The sequence below is a fragment of the Prunus mume genome, linkage group LG3 (genome assembly GCF_029339155.1).
Source record: "Prunus mume cultivar Tortuosa linkage group LG3, ASM2933915v1, whole genome shotgun sequence".
Lineage (NCBI taxonomy): Eukaryota > Viridiplantae > Streptophyta > Magnoliopsida > Rosales > Rosaceae > Prunus > Prunus mume.
Genome location: NC_142700.1, coordinates 13,928,343 through 13,943,749, shown reverse-complemented (window position 1 = coordinate 13,943,749; position 15,407 = coordinate 13,928,343). Strand labels below are relative to the sequence as shown.

At 35.2% G+C, this 15,407-nt stretch overlaps 4 protein-coding genes across 7 annotated transcripts; 1 reads left to right on the top strand and 3 right to left on the bottom strand.

The window, feature by feature from the left end:
- The first annotated feature begins 247 nt into the window (after positions 1 to 247).
- On the top strand, positions 248 to 1,986 carry MT3 (metallothionein 3). The gene is made up of 3 exons (XM_089047795.1): positions 248 to 401; positions 841 to 888; positions 1,626 to 1,986. The coding sequence occupies exons 1-3, from the start codon at positions 352 to 354 to the stop codon at positions 1,726 to 1,728; spliced, it is 201 nt and encodes a 66-aa protein (XP_088903921.1). The 5' UTR covers positions 248 to 351; the 3' UTR covers positions 1,729 to 1,986.
- Positions 1,987 to 3,019: 1,033 nt separating this feature from the next.
- Positions 3,020 to 4,620, bottom strand: LOC103326208 (cytochrome c oxidase copper chaperone 1). Of its 3 annotated transcripts, none has more exons than XM_008228413.2 (2): positions 4,463 to 4,620; positions 3,020 to 3,524 (listed from the first exon to the last, which is right to left on the bottom strand). In XM_008228413.2, the coding sequence occupies exon 2, from the start codon at positions 3,490 to 3,492 to the stop codon at positions 3,247 to 3,249; it is 246 nt and encodes an 81-aa protein (XP_008226635.1). In that variant the 5' UTR covers positions 3,493 to 3,524; positions 4,463 to 4,620; the 3' UTR covers positions 3,020 to 3,246. The 3 variants fall into 3 exon arrangements, with proteins under 3 accessions (XP_008226635.1, XP_088903919.1, XP_088903920.1); XM_089047793.1 differs by lacking the exon at positions 4,463 to 4,620 and adding an exon at positions 4,303 to 4,418; XM_089047794.1 differs by lacking the exon at positions 4,463 to 4,620 and adding an exon at positions 3,969 to 4,274.
- Positions 4,621 to 5,397: 777 nt separating this feature from the next.
- LOC103326207 (uncharacterized) lies at positions 5,398 to 6,890 on the bottom strand. Its single transcript, XM_008228412.3, has one exon. It carries the CDS (start codon positions 6,186 to 6,188, stop codon positions 5,754 to 5,756), a length of 435 nt encoding a protein of 144 aa, XP_008226634.1. The 5' UTR covers positions 6,189 to 6,890; the 3' UTR covers positions 5,398 to 5,753.
- Positions 6,891 to 8,724: 1,834 nt separating this feature from the next.
- LOC103326206 (tRNA (met) cytidine acetyltransferase, putative (DUF616)) lies at positions 8,725 to 14,549 on the bottom strand. 2 transcript variants are annotated; one of them, XM_008228410.3, is made up of 10 exons: positions 14,404 to 14,549; positions 13,527 to 14,312; positions 12,856 to 13,137; positions 12,480 to 12,693; positions 12,247 to 12,356; positions 11,958 to 12,157; positions 11,137 to 11,240; positions 9,983 to 10,170; positions 9,642 to 9,841; positions 8,725 to 9,109 (listed from the first exon to the last, which is right to left on the bottom strand). In XM_008228410.3, the coding sequence occupies exons 2-10, from the start codon at positions 13,789 to 13,791 to the stop codon at positions 8,912 to 8,914; spliced, it is 1,761 nt and encodes a 586-aa protein (XP_008226632.2). In that variant the 5' UTR covers positions 13,792 to 14,312; positions 14,404 to 14,549; the 3' UTR covers positions 8,725 to 8,911. The 2 variants fall into 2 exon arrangements, with proteins under 2 accessions (XP_008226632.2, XP_008226633.2); XM_008228411.3 differs by having other exon boundaries at positions 13,527 to 13,838; positions 14,404 to 14,544.
- Between the last annotated feature and the right edge of the window lie 858 nt (positions 14,550 to 15,407).

Below are 15,407 nucleotides of genomic sequence, written 5' to 3'. Positions count from 1 at the left end.
GTGATTTGGGTCGTCTTGTACAAAAGAGAAATGAAGTAGACATGAGAGGAGGATAAGAGGCCAAGCCCTCCATTATTAAGATTCCTTCGGACGTTTCTTGGGAGACGTGTGCTTCTCTCATGTCCTTGAGGTCCCCACCATCAGTAACTAGCACACCCCACACACCACCTCACCCATCCCCCTCTTTCCTCTCTCTCTCTCTCTCTCTCTCTCTCTCTCTCTCCATGCATCTCTATAAATTCAGACCAAGTTGCAGAGCTTGGAGATATAGCAAAGCAAAGCAATTACATTCAAGCCTCTTAAACAAAAAACCATCTTGTCTTAGTTCATTTTTTTACCTCAAGAAGCAATATGTCGAGCAAGTGTGCCGACTGTGACTGCTCTGACAGCAGCAAGTGCACGTAAGTGCTTCTTTATAATTGTCATTTTATATAAGTTGATGCGTAATTCTTGCATTGAAATTAATATACAGTTGAGTTTTACGAATGATTATGGAGCTTATATGCTCAAGTTTGTGTATGGTTAAGTAGTTCATGTAGCTTTAAACAAACACACACCCACCTAGCAAGAAATGATTCAGAGATACGGACCAACCCCCTACTACTTGATATTATCTCCAACTTATAACCACCTACATAGCCTAATAAGTGTAGAGTTTTATCACAAAAGGTCTCGGTGCTAATAATTATAGAACCACTCATTACATATTGTATTTAGTTGTGGACTTTACATTCTTCAACATGCTTTACACTTCTTTGAATTGGTTTAGCTTTTCCAATCAACTTGGTGCATATATACATGCCATCTGAGCATTAACATACCAATTCTCTGAAATTGCAGGAAGAAGGGAAACAGCTACGACTTGGTCATAGTTGAGACTGAGAACCGGTACGTACCTCAATACCCTTTTATAGTAAATTGGGCTTAGACCCATAAAATTCATTTTAAATCACCTACAACCCTTTCTTTTATTTTTCTATTTAAAATACCTAATTTTTTCAAATAATGCATGATGACTAGGATCCAACTAAGTAAGTTACCTAATATAACCTAAAATCTGATTTATTGTATTTTTCGGATTCCAAAACTACCCTTATTTATAAGTTAATGTGTTATAAAGGGATGTAAGTGTAACTAATGACACACGTTGAATTTGGAAAGATCTCCAAATGGTTATAATGGATGCAGGAATTAATTTAGAAACTTATTTAAAATTAAATATTAAATTCAACATTAACGTATTAGTAATCTATAGGTGATTAACGTTTTGGTTTATTTAATAATAAAAATTATGTTGTTTTCCTTTTATGAATTATACGACCAGTAATCTATTTTATTATAGTTTTATGAATAATATTGTACATTCTAATTTTGCTGAAAAATAATTTGATAATCTATTTATTGTTTAGTTTTTGAAAAACATTTTTGTTAAATGAACCTATTTTTTCTCTAAATAAAGCACCTATTACTTGTTTTATGAAAAATAAAGATCATCTTTTTATTGTTTGTTTTATGAAAACAATTTTTTTTAAATGAACCTATTTTTTAAGACTAAATTATTTTTCTTCTCTTTGCTTCCTTTGACAACTTTAAGGCTAACATGGAGAATTTGATTTGATTTGCAGCTCCATGGACACTGTGATCATGGATTCCCCAGCAGCTGAGAACGATGGAAAGTGCAACTGCAGCCCAAGCTGCTCCTGTGTGGACTGCAAATGTGGTCATTAAGCCCACACTTAATACGTGATTAATAAAAGTGTCGTTTTAATTATGGGATTGTGAAGTCCTTAATAAAGTAATTATGGGAAATAACATTGTGGCTTTGTGTTTGTTATTGTATTTTGAGTCTGTTGAGTGACATGTAGTCTCTGTCTCTGCTGTCGCTCATCATGTCTGTGTTCTGTATCTTTCATTGTGTCTTGTAATGTAATTGTAATGGCCATCGTTCGTGGCCTTTGTGATGGTCAATGAAATATTATTAATATACTCTTGTCATCTTTTTTTTTTCTTTTTTTTTTTTAACAAATTGATTTATTAAACTACTTTAATGTACTGGGAGATGACCAATTACTCGAGTGCAAGAAGAGAGATGCATTGTTTTGATCAATTGACTTAACCCACATATCTGCAACCGTAATTTATAAAATAAATGTAGGGAAACAAAAGAACACGATCTTTTTACATAAAATATAATGGATTATGTTCAATATATTCTGGATTTGAAACCCTTTTGTATCTTGGGAGTAGCATCAAAAGAAAGATGATGTCTTGGAATGCTTGAGATTATCTTGTTTGGAAATAAAATTGTACAACAAAACGCAGAACGGGAAATCCCACTTCATTATAAAATATTTCAAGCACGCTGGTCATTCCACTTCAATCCGTACTGGTAATAAATTATCAAGGCATTAGCTTGTCAAGGACTTTATGGATATTTTAATGGAAAATACTTCTATTCTTAGTTCCAACTCACCATATTTTAACAATATTTTAACAAAATGCAATTCGAGCATAAATTAAAATTTATATTTATTGTCACTTGAGTTTGTCATAATTCAACATGGTTAAATTAAAATTAATTTTGTCGAGAGTGAGCAGGTACCACAGTGGTGGCCTCCCCCTTCCTCCTTGCTTGACACCCAAGTTCGAAACCCAAAGGGATTTCTTTTCTCCCAATATAACAAAAAACCTAAAATTAAATTAACTTAAAATATAGAACTCCAATAGAATTTAACATACACCAATTTTAGCTCTTGTAATAGTGGATTGAGATATATTTAAAACTGAAAATTTTAAAACAACTGGTTACATCACCAGCAGGCTACAGACTCTGAACATTTTCATCTCCTTTAATCAGCTTTGTTCAACTCTGAACCAACAGTAATCAACATAATGACAATTCTAAGTAACCAACATAAGGCAGGTAACAAAAAGGAAAAAAACATATGGAAGAAAACAACCATTAACAAAAAAATATTACACTTAGACAAGACAAAAGCAGATACTGAGATCAATCCTGTAACTTATCAACCAATGTGTACTGCACTTTATAAATTTAAGACTGCAATCTCAAAGAAAAGAAAATACAAGTAAAATTTGATTGCATCTAATGGTAAACAGAAGCTCTCCATGCATTATTTTCGAACTTTCAGATATTATCTTCTCGTATGTTGTAAACATAAAATAAATGTATTCTTTCAAAACTGGTTAATGTTCAATTTATTATCTTAACCATCTCTGGCAATCTCAAACATTGAAGCCCTCTGCACGAAGGCACCTGAGATGAGCATCGATCCATTTTGTGCAAGCCTCTTGACCATGCTCCACAATGCATTCATCGCGCAGCTTCTTAGTATCCGGGCAAGCACAGCAGATCTTCTTCTTCGGCTTTGTATCCAGGCTAGGTGCAGTAGTGACCGCTGATCCTTGATTTGGCTGCGACCCTGGGAAAGCCAAGGCAGACGAAGTATTTTCTGTTGGCATTCCACCCATTTCTCAAAGTCTTTGAAGAATAAATACAGTACCTAATGGAAAGATGATGAAGAACATCAAATTCAACGCAGAGCATAGTCTTCGTGATAACCATGTATTCATTAAGGATGTTGCATGATATGAATATATTGTAACCAAACAGAGAGAATGAAAGAGAGAGATACGGTGTCTTAATATATACACAAAAGAAGCATTAAACTTGTTCATCTAATGATTTGCCTAATCAGTCACTAGCTCAAGTAAAAGAGAGGCAACCACCATAAGGACAAAACCATTTATTTAAGCAAGCAATCAATTTCAGATCTACTAATCCACACCTCTAATAAATACATGAAATCAATTACCATTAAAACTGAGACATTAGGAAACCAAATAAGCAGAAACGACTAGCCCTGCATATCATAAAAACGTTTAACCAATTTCAATTGTAAAGCTATTCAACCAATTTCTAAAGTAATAGCCAGGGGAATATTTACTAGAGCATTTCAGCTTCAAAAAGAAATCTTGTTCTCTCCTTATTTTTTGAAGTCGATACTTTTCCAAACAGGCTCTAATCCACAGAAGGAACACAAAAACAGAGAACCCCAGATGAGGAATTGAAACTAGTTATCGATTTCAATCAAGACATATCCTTTGGCCAACATCCGTTTGGGCTTTTCTTCGAACATATGGTGGGCGTTTGCTTACAAGCCACTCCCACATTTCACATATTTATTAAAAGCAGAAGAAACTAACAGCACAAAGGCAAAACAGAAAACCCAAAAGAAAAGTAAAGCAACCCCATTTAATCAACCAAGAAAACAGCCATACCCACAAGATTATGGAAGTAAATCTATAATCTGTTGTATTTTTTTGAACAAAAAAAGAATAATAAAACCGTGTTGATAAAGAGGATGATGATAGGAATATGCTCAGAAGGCTAAACGAAAGTAGTCGTAGAAATGTAAAAGAAAGGAAAAGAATAACATACCGCTGAAAATAACAAAGAGAAGCTCTCGAACTCAAACGCTCGTGTTTTCTGGAAGACAGAAAGTGCGAGCTCTCAAAAGCTGGAATTGTTAAACAGAGACGGTTATGTTCTCTGGAATACGAAACTGGCCGCTCAAATTTTCAAGGCTAAAACTGGGCCGCGTAGGAGTCAATGGGCCTAGAAAAGAATACGCTAACAATTTGAATTTTTTCTTTTAAAGAGAGAAGAATAATAAACATTTGGGTGATTTGGACGCTTAACCCCAACTTTTTGTCTAAAATTTTCTTGCAAACGTGAGTTAGGTCAGTTGGTCCGGACAGTGGGTGCTTATATCAACAAGAATATTTAATTTTTATAATTACAATGACAAAATGGATAGCACTTTTTACTATCCCTTTCAATAACGCAATGACACATGAGATAACTTTTTTATATGTCGTTTTGTTATTAGTTGGAGATAACATTATTTTGCTATTTCCGTTACAAGTAAGTTTTTCTGCCCATTAAGAGTTACTAATAAGTTCGACTGACTCGCTGCCTTGTAACTCTTAGGCCATGGGCTCTGTAGACTGTAATTTGGACAAACTTAACATCTTTAAGAAATTATAGGCTTAACTATTTATGTTTAAAACTACCAAGGTCAAACAATCTAAAGAATGAAAAGTCTAACCCTGCAAGTTCTTTGTTCTAGTAAATGGTAGTTTGGAAGAAAATCAAAATCCCTTGACAGACAGGGCCAGCAAGAAAGTTTTTTACCGTAAAAACGCATGTCAATATTGACAACAAACAGAACAAATTAGGGTAACTTTAACAAACTACAAAACAGCCAGCGGCAAAATGTGAAGATTATATTTGCCGTAAGATACAAATTCATGCTTCAAAACAATGAGTTTAATGTTCAGAATGTGAGCCATAAAAAATTAATCAAGTGGAAATTAGCTAAATACATTTGCCAAATTTTTATTCATCATATGATGGGAAAAAATTTACAAGCTCACCGGTAACATGGGGCCAACAGAATGTGCAAAATTGCAAATGGAAAACAGTTTGTAGAGAATGTTCAAGATTAACAAGGTTTAAGCACTAAACTAACCAGCAATGAAATCTTAAATCTGTTTTTTTTTTTTTAACTCTGCAATCTTATGGCACAAAGCAAGAGCCTCCACCTTGCAATTTCCACATAACATGACCAAGAAGCAGAGGAACCAAAGCACACAATTCCATCCAACAATGTGTTCCTCCATAAGCAGCAATCCACTGATTTTTGTAGCAAAGTAACATCAATTCTTTGCTAATCATACTTCTCCCTCCATGAGTACACAAGAAGAAAACACCACGAAAGCGCCAGTGTGATGTCTCCGGCGACCTGCTTTGGCCAATCCCGGGCAAGATCTTCAAGTTTCCTCTCAAAGTAAACTCTCCAAATAGCCATGGAAATGTGAAGCAACACACAACCTTTAGCAAAGAAGCTCTGGAACTTGTTGTCCTTGACAAAAGCCACCATGAACAAAAGGGATCCAATGGAAAATAGAAGCAAGCCGGATAAGGAATCGGCGGTTTGAATTAAAAGCTGATCATGGGGTGTTGACCCTTGGAGCTTACTTGCTGTCTCAAGGCCATGGCTGAACACATAAAATTCATAGGAGTAAAACATCATCAAGGCTCCAGAAATCAGAGCAATAACAGAGTGGAGCATACAAATTAGAAAAAACCCAGACAACCCCATTACTTAAAACCCCAGGCAAAACCTTTATCTTTCTTCTCTATACAAATAAACTTGCATTCAATTCAATTCTATTCAACCAAAACTGCTCAACAGAAATCTCTTGAACCCTGATTTCCAATAATCTTATGACATAAAGCATACAAAACCAGTTTCCAATAACCTCTTAATGTATGTTACAACACAGAAAAGATGAAAATCACATATTCATCAAAAACCCTAAACCCTAAACTTTCATTTCAGAGATCCCAGAAACCAGAGCAAGTAAATTGACCAGAAGCTAACCTTAGCTTAGCTTCCACTCTAAAACTCAATAAACCCAGATGGCAACACTGATCAAGATTCAAGATTGTCTCCACAAGAAAACCCTTAAAACCAAGAATCAAACCTCAAACAAGGAAACCCAAATAAACCCTAACCTTAGTTTTCATTGTTTTCCACATCAAACAAAACCTTGGGGCTCTGAAAGGAAATGAAACTGATGGAGGGGTTTTTGGTAAAGGGAGAGGAAGAAAGAATGCATCTTTGGGAATTTGCTTTGATGAGAGAGTAATTCCAGCAACTACAACACGCTTATTGTCAGTGGAGGGACTTTTCTATTTGTGTGAATTTGATTTGATTAGCTGTAGTTTGTAGATATTTAAAGATTCTATAAATGGCAGAGACTAAAGAGATTGCTTCTGTCCCTCTACAAAAACTTACACCTCATGCAAAAAAAATGCCTTACTTTTCTGGTTACTTCCTTCTACAAGCAATTGAACATTTGTGGGGTCATGGAACCAATGGGTCGACATGATTTTTTTTTCAGTTTATTTTAAATAAAAAAATGTTGTTTTTGGAATTATGTTGGGCCACCATTTGTTTGCTATCTATCAACCAAGTTTGAAGTAATCAGACCCATAAAAAAAACAGTTTGAAGCAAAGTCATTACAATTAATCATTGGTGCTGAATTTGATCAACTTATCGACTTCTTTGGTAGCTAGAGAAAGTATTAAAATGAAAATCCCTGTATCTTTAACAATTTTCCTAAAGAAAAGTGCTTTCATGTCTTGAATTGATGTTGAGCGCCTGCCATGATTCATTCTTTCATGGTTCACTACTTTTTGGGTAGATGGGAGGGTTCTTAAAATCCCTAACATATTGCCGACGTGAATTAGACCAGAATAATGAGTCTGCCCCTTTGTACTAAAGTTCAAAACTCATTTTTCATATATTAGATTAATTTAGAGTAAATTATCGCTTGTATAACAAATCTCTATCATATTGAAAAAGTAGCTCAAGTGTACCAAAACTCTCCCCTTTTTTTTTCTTTTTTTTTTTCTTTTTTTTTTTGGAACCCTAAAGGGTTGAAATTTTCATACATTGAGAAAATGAACGTTGCATCCATGTTACTTTCTTCAAATTCAGTCAGAGCAGAATCTAGTAAAAGCCTAAAAGGGAAGGATTTCAACTCCAAGTTAGAACACTTTCAAGCCAACACCTTCTTTTCACTTAGAATTTAGAAAACCCACCTCAGACTGTTAGTTGGTACTGACAGAATCTTCTGCAGCTGCATATAAATACATAAATTTGATCAAGTAAGTTTATTGATTAAAAATGTCAAATGTTTTGAGATGGATGGCTGTAAAGCAATACAGCTATTACTTTGTTCTCGACACCAACCCAATGATCACAACTTTGCTATATCTTATACATTGAGATTTACATAGAAGAACAAGTCATTATGAGACCTCACTTGCAGGCTACAGCTGTGGAAATGGCTATTCTTTTATTAAAGGCTTTTTATTACAAAGAGGCCAAACCCTAAATCTTTGGACATTGGCCTATGTTGTGCTTTGATCAACCCCTCAAATTGCTCAGGGAACATGGCACACTTGCCAAGACACCGCCAACTAATGGCCAGTATGGGATCACATGGAGATGAAGAGGCCTACCATCCATCCTACATGATTGCAGCTCTGTATTGACCAAAGCCCTAATCAAATCAAAGCATCAATTCTTGCAAAAGCAAGCCTCCTCCTCTCGAAAAACTTGTGTGAAATAGGGATAACACTCTTTTGCTATCACCAACCAATCACAAACTGCCACATGGAAAAGTGATCACATGTGGCATGCCATAATTGGTCGGGAATAGCAAACTAGTGCCATCCTCGTTTCACACAAGTTCCAACCTTCCAAGTGCATGTGCTTCCATAGCTAAAAGCTCTTTTCTTTTCTTTTCTTTTTTTTTCTGCAGAATTGTGAATATCTATTGCTTCCCTGGTATGTTTTATCTTTCCCAGCATCAGGGTTGCCTTTCCCATTAAGGCCTCAAACTGTAGAATTGGATCATCTTTCTATTTCTTCGCTTTCTTTGTTTTCAATTTAAGTTGTGAACAAATTTTTGAAAAGTGGGATTATTGCAAATTACAATATACTATTGGTTATTTTGAGAAACGGATTCTGGATTGGGACATCAAACAATACTTATGTCACTGATTTGTAAAGCAAGCATGAGGAACATGGCAGAAATTTGCACGACAGCAGACTGGATAAAAGTGCTTGTAAAAAACAATCGAATAGATATCAACAATTCTCAAACAAAATTTTGCGCTTCATCTGTCGTTTCCTATCCTGCACAGATCTAACCAAATCTTCCTACCCCGTGATGTATAATTTGTGACAAAGGGGGAGGGAGATTACATTTTCCTATAGTCAAAAAGTTATTAAGGGGAAAAAAGAACAATTAGATTGACTTGCTGTCTCTACTACCACCAACCTTACGATGGCGCTTCTTATCTCCTCTTCCACGCTTTAGAGAAATCTTCTTCCCAGTTGGAGTCTTCACAGATTTGGTACTCTGAGGCAAAGGTAGCGGAAGACGAATAATAGTCCTAGGCGGACGCGGAGGAGGCATGTGCTCCAGTAACTCTCGGTGGTATGCCTGTACATTGCAATCACAATGAACATATAATAACATGTAAACCTAATGTATTGAAAGGAAGAAATTGAAAGAGAAACAAAAGGACCTCATAACTTAGTCCGGCATATTATGCTATGAAGCCAAAAAGAACAGTTTACACAGCATAAGATTGTTATTTGGCAAATGAGCCATTATCCAAGTAATTCCCAGCCTCTCAAAAGAGCACTGTTAACATACAGAGATCTTGAATTTATACGTCAACAATGCATCTAAATCTAGACAACAACCAAATAAATCATGCATCAAAATCTCCATGACTGCAAAATACAGATGCAAGCTTCTGTGGTACCCAAAAAAAGACCTAGTGACTCTGACAATGCAGAGCAAGCCACTTATAATTAGTAGATCTGGTCAACGTGTCAACAGAACCCTGTGACTCATACAACAACCTGACAAGCCCTAACAATATTCCAAAAAACAAACAAAGCATTTCGAATAAAATACACTGAATAATTTTCCAATCACCGTAGATATTCCTAAAAGAAATTAATACCTGAATTACAAAATTGCGCCTCTCACAATCCAAAAACATATTAATGCTCCAATTAACTTTTCCCATGATTTTATCCCTCACTGTGGAGAAGCTTAATTGATCCCTGGAGGTAAAGCGATCAACTTCATTGAACCAATTGCAGGTAAACAAATTTGTGATGGGAATGTGCTCCTTTATGATAACACAACCTTCAGGAACATCTGAAGAAAGTCATAGAGCAAAATGCTAAATTCCAGATTAAATAAAGAGAAGAAAAAAAAAAGCTATAACATGCAGAAATACATACGCTGTCATATGTACGCATAAGCTTACATATCACTGCACGTAAATAAATGACCTACCACTTGTTATTGGAAATTTAGCCACTGAATAAGGTTGTAAACCCTCCTTAATATAGAAGTCAATCTGCTCATTAATGGTGGAGTTATCATACTTTCCAGCAGCTTTGTTAGCTTCAGCCTCTTCAAACACATCATACCGTCTATAGTGCCTTGAGATTGCAAAATTCGCATTCTGACGCCATAAGAACCTGAACAGTATTTAAGTATTGAAAACATCAGGGTTTATGTAAAGCTCAAAATCAATAATTGCACAACACAATGACTGATTGCCAATTTCACAGGTAGGGTAGATATGTCAAACTTTTTCCCCAAAAATGTTAATATTGTCAATTATTTTGGAACTGTTTAGAAAAATATTTCAGGTAAAAATGATTAAAGATCCTCCTGTTATAAAAATATTATTTTTCAAACCCTCTACTTCAGCTTTATTTCCTTTTAATTTTTAATTCAACAATATTTTAAAATCTACCATTCTTTTCACACAAGTATATCAGAGAGTCTACTTTGGCATACTTTGAACTACAAGATCACAGAAAATAGAACAAGAGAAACCCCAGTGCCAAAAACTGACAACAAAGACCATTTGACAGAACTTCACAATAGAGTGCAGGTTGGGGGAGGATCTACTACAACACACAATAAATATACCAACAAAGCAACCAATAATTTCTGGCACCTGACAATTTCAATATCCAAAAAATAAATAAAAAGAAAGTGGAAAAGTTGGATAACAGCTCGGCTTTCACTGGAAGAATCCAGTGACCAGTCATGGCTTTGTGATGCAACCATAGTTCTGCACAAATCTAACCAAAGTTTTTTTTTCCTAATACTGAAAATTATAAACAAAATTGTACTGAGGTAATTCATCATACAACTTCCAAGAGTAGCATTAAATTTGCATGTTGCAGGAAGTTGATTATCATCTGTAAAGCCAATTAGAGTTTCAAACAAGTGGTGAACAATATGAGGTTGTTTATAGAACCTTCAATATTTAAATAGTTGCAACGTACCAAGTAACATGACAGGACCAAAATTAACAGCATCAACTGTTTCAGGAAAGAACCATCTTTTAAACCCTTAGGCAAAAACTCCGGAACTAGGCTATTACAGGCGTCCACATAGCATTAATGAACAGAATCAGAAAAGAAGTGTACCTCTCAAGGATTTGATACGGATCCACCACAAGCTGAAGCTTTCCATCAATCCACAAAGAATATCTGACATTGGGGAAAAGCCTATGCAATAGAAGCTTCGGAACCTGCCACAAAAACATGATGTGTCAATAACATCTAAAATCTTCCCAAAAAATCCCTCCTAATCCAGAACTTTTTTGAGCAAATTGTGGATAGAACACCTTTATTTCTATTAAATTAAATCAAAAGTACCACCTGATATAATAGATGACATTAACTTTCCCTAAAATCCATACCACTGCATAAAGGGAACACCAAGGTTAGGAGTGTCAATTTGACTAAGATACACCAAACTCCAGTTGCAAAGCCCAATATTTACAGGTTAAGGTTCAACACAACTTGCCAAGCAGCAATTGGAACAGAACCTAAACTGGAAGTTGAATTTGAACCGATCACTGCAGCCAGATCTATCCAAAATATTTTTTTCCTTGAATAAATGTCTAAAAGAATTTCCCCCAAATAGTATATGAACACGACATGAAGTATGGTTACACATGACCAAGCAAGTTCCCTCAACATTGGCTTAGGAGGTAAATTGGCTGGGGCAGCTTGGTGTAGGTCTTATGCTCAAATTATACCAATCGACAATTGTATATTCTGTGTGTTTCTTCACACCAATCTCCCATCTCTAAATGCAGTTGGGAAGAAACTAAACATTTAAAAGCACCAGTAAATCCTTGAAACCAAAAATAAATAAATAATAAATAAAGTCAAATGATCTAAGCTATATTGTGGCATGTGGTTAAAAGGATGAACCAAACCAATTTTTTTTAAAAACTAACCTTTCCATTACGCCTTGCATCACTATAGGGGACGTTACGAACAACAATAATTCTCCACAATCCTACCCTCTTACTGTTTCCCAGGACACTGGAATTCTTCATATAAGCTTCTGTCTCTTCGTCAATAAACATGTAGAATGGAACATTTTTCCTCGAAAACTCACTAATGTTCTTTGGCTGCTGTATTATATCATAGTTTCCTAACAAAGACACAACCATTAGAAAAAGTAACCACAAGCATATAGTTAAGCAAACATCCCATCCCACAATTTCTTAAGTTCGGAAGTACCAAAGACAGCTGATGCAACAATGATATCATGGAACATCTCCAACTCCATAAGGTCAGCTTCATCAACATCAAATCCAGACTGGTGACCAGGTTTACTTCCTTTCACAAATCTGACAAGAAAAGCATCAAATGAATACAAGAATGATGGATGCAATCAGCAAAATAAAAGGGAATCAACGATTCATTAATAATAAAAAGCAACAAGGAAAAACAAATAATAAAAGTAAACATACCCACAGTGAACCATCATGGATTCTTTTATATCATAAGAATCATTTCTCTGCTTTAGAGTTGGAAACCCGCCAAATTCAGAACCTCTATGTGGTTCAATTCTTATCGGATTTTCATCATAAACATATGTCAAATTACGTAGGACAGATGATTCTGAGGAGAAGCTTGGCATACTAGCTATAGCCTGCTCCACAGGTAGATAACATACTGGACATGCTGAAATAAAATGAACAAAATCAATGGTACATCAACAGGATATGCATTAGCTCAGAATGTTTGTGAAAACTTCTCAAGTTCATGAAAAGATGTTAAACCAAATTGAATATCAGGGTATATCACTGAAAGAATAAAGAAAAAAGGAAAAAAGCAAAGACTTACGACGTGGTCCATAACGTTTTCGATCAGTTGGAGGAGGAGGAGGGGGAAATGCAAAATTTTCACAATGGTCACGAACAACAGTAGATGGCTGAATAAGGGGATGGGAAGGAGAAGGAATCAGGGTTCTATGTTTAACATTTCCTTTCACAGTATTCTCTGTAGAAGGTATTTTGATGTCATGTTTATCTTCCATTCCAGCGAAAGTTATGGAACTACTTGACCTATCCTTGCGATAAGGTATCACATTTTCACTATGTTGAGTGATAATGACATTACTGCTTTCTGGTACATCATCATAAAAAATTAAAGAAAAATGCATTAGCTTATTTAAAAGAAATGTAGAGAACAATAAATGAAATTTGTACAGAAAATAAGAAAACATTCTAGAAACCAAAATTGGTACCGACTTTGACAAGCATGTGAACTCAATCAGATGTATTTCTTGTAATATCTAAAGGTGCAAATAATGACCATGTTTCTTCCATCCGTGAAATCATGTCCCATATCATGACAATCTCAGAGTATCAAATAGTATTAAGCTTAGACAATTAGATACTTGTATGCATCAACTCTATAAATTTGATCAAACAGGACTCTGCATACTAATCCCTGTGTTACAAATGAGTACATTAGTGTGGATGTACAAGGCGCAGGGATAAAGAAAAACAAACCTTTATTTACAGTGAAGGAATTGAATACGAAAACCAAAAGAGCAAGGACAACCAAAAGAAGCATTGTGACCCTCTTTCGACCCAGGAATCTACATACAAAGGGCAAAACTCTTTCCTTCTCCCTCGAACTTGAAAGAAGCAACTTGGAAGACTTGCGTGTAAGACCAGGTGTTGGCAGATTATGTGAAAAGCCATTCTGTATCAGTTGTAGTTGTTGTAGTGATCCATAGCTCCCTGTACGTAGACCTAATGACCCTCCAGTCATTGTAACTTCAAATCCACAAATTCTTCAAGTTTCATTTCCTTCTTCTTCTACAAGAGCCTCTCATTCAGGAAACCCAAATTCTTTTTCCAAAATCCAAAATTCAAAAAATGCTATACAAAAGCAAACTAAACTTCTTCCAAATTCATGTCAACGTCCCCAGAATTCATTTGCAAATATATCGTTGAAAAAATCGCTCCCCAACCAAATCATACTCCAAATCACCAAAAACACCACAATTAATTCCTCTTCAGAGCTATAATCCAAACACGCCTTGAAATAACTCCGGCTTAATCCCCAAAACACCAAACCCAACACCAAATGGAACTCAAATTCACAAAACTATCTTTACATATGATCTGAAATACCAATGTGCTTGAATTCTCTGAACCAAAATCACACAAACCACATTCTACGCAAAACCCACTTCCGAGAAACACTTTTCTTTCCAAAAAGTTAAAAAGACCAATTTCAATGCACAATCCAACTAAAACCCACAAATCAAATTAGCATTGAAATCCAACCTAAAATCGAAATCTCACCCAGATCAATGCCAACTCAGAATTGAATGCCATAGTTTTAAATAGAGAAAAAAAAAGGTTTCCATTTACGTACCTATCAGAAAAAGCGCTCCAAATTCGAACTCAATTAAAAAGCTTCTAGGGGTTATCCATATCATATCTCTCTGTCTCTAGGGTTTCGGTCGCGAATATTTTGGGGATTACCTCCGCTCTGTTGTCTCACTAATACTATCTTTTATTATATTATTTATTAGAAACTTATTATGCTTCTAATTATGGAATTTGGACCTTTATTTTTTTATTTTATTTTTTTCACAGGAGAGAGTTTTATTAAAAACGAATAGCAGGACTTACAGCACTAGCTAAAATATCAAAAATTCACTCAGGCCACACTTGGACCTTAATGATGACCATTAAATGTTTTTTATTTTGAATCTGAAAGTAATGAAGATTTCCAACCATCACTCCATTATCACTAAGACCACATTATAATGTTCTTGAACAACAATAATGGTCAGTTGGTAAGCACTAATCACACTTCCAATCCAACTTTAAAATGTTTGGTTTATTACATTAAATTTGGTTTTGAAAAGCACTATTGTTCAATTCAATAAGAAAAAACAGTCCCCCAAAAAAAATAAGGTTTTGAAATTTGGTTTTGTGTAGTATAGGAAGCAAGTAGATGGCTAGAGAGATTTTAGTACTTCTCTCATTGAATGCAAGATTGGTTGAACATCCCAAGGCTATGACTGAATATTTGTGGAAAACCATTGCAAGATCCCACAATTTGCTCTTGTATATGGTGCAATTAGCACATGAGAAGTTTTTTTTAACACCAAACCAAATTTTGACAACCCTTAGAAAGAATAAAATAAAATTACTGCAATATAAGTGATTTTTGAAGAAGCGTATGTGTTTTTTTAAGAGGATGAAGAAGCATGTGTTAAATGTTACTTTAAGAAGTGTTATTCTGACTCATAAACACTTTTTAATTTTTTTGTCAAATGTTTTTATTTTATTTTAGTACAAGCGATTCGAACCTGAAACCTTTGATATGCAAGACACATCCCACATATCACTCGAGGATCGTAAATGGGC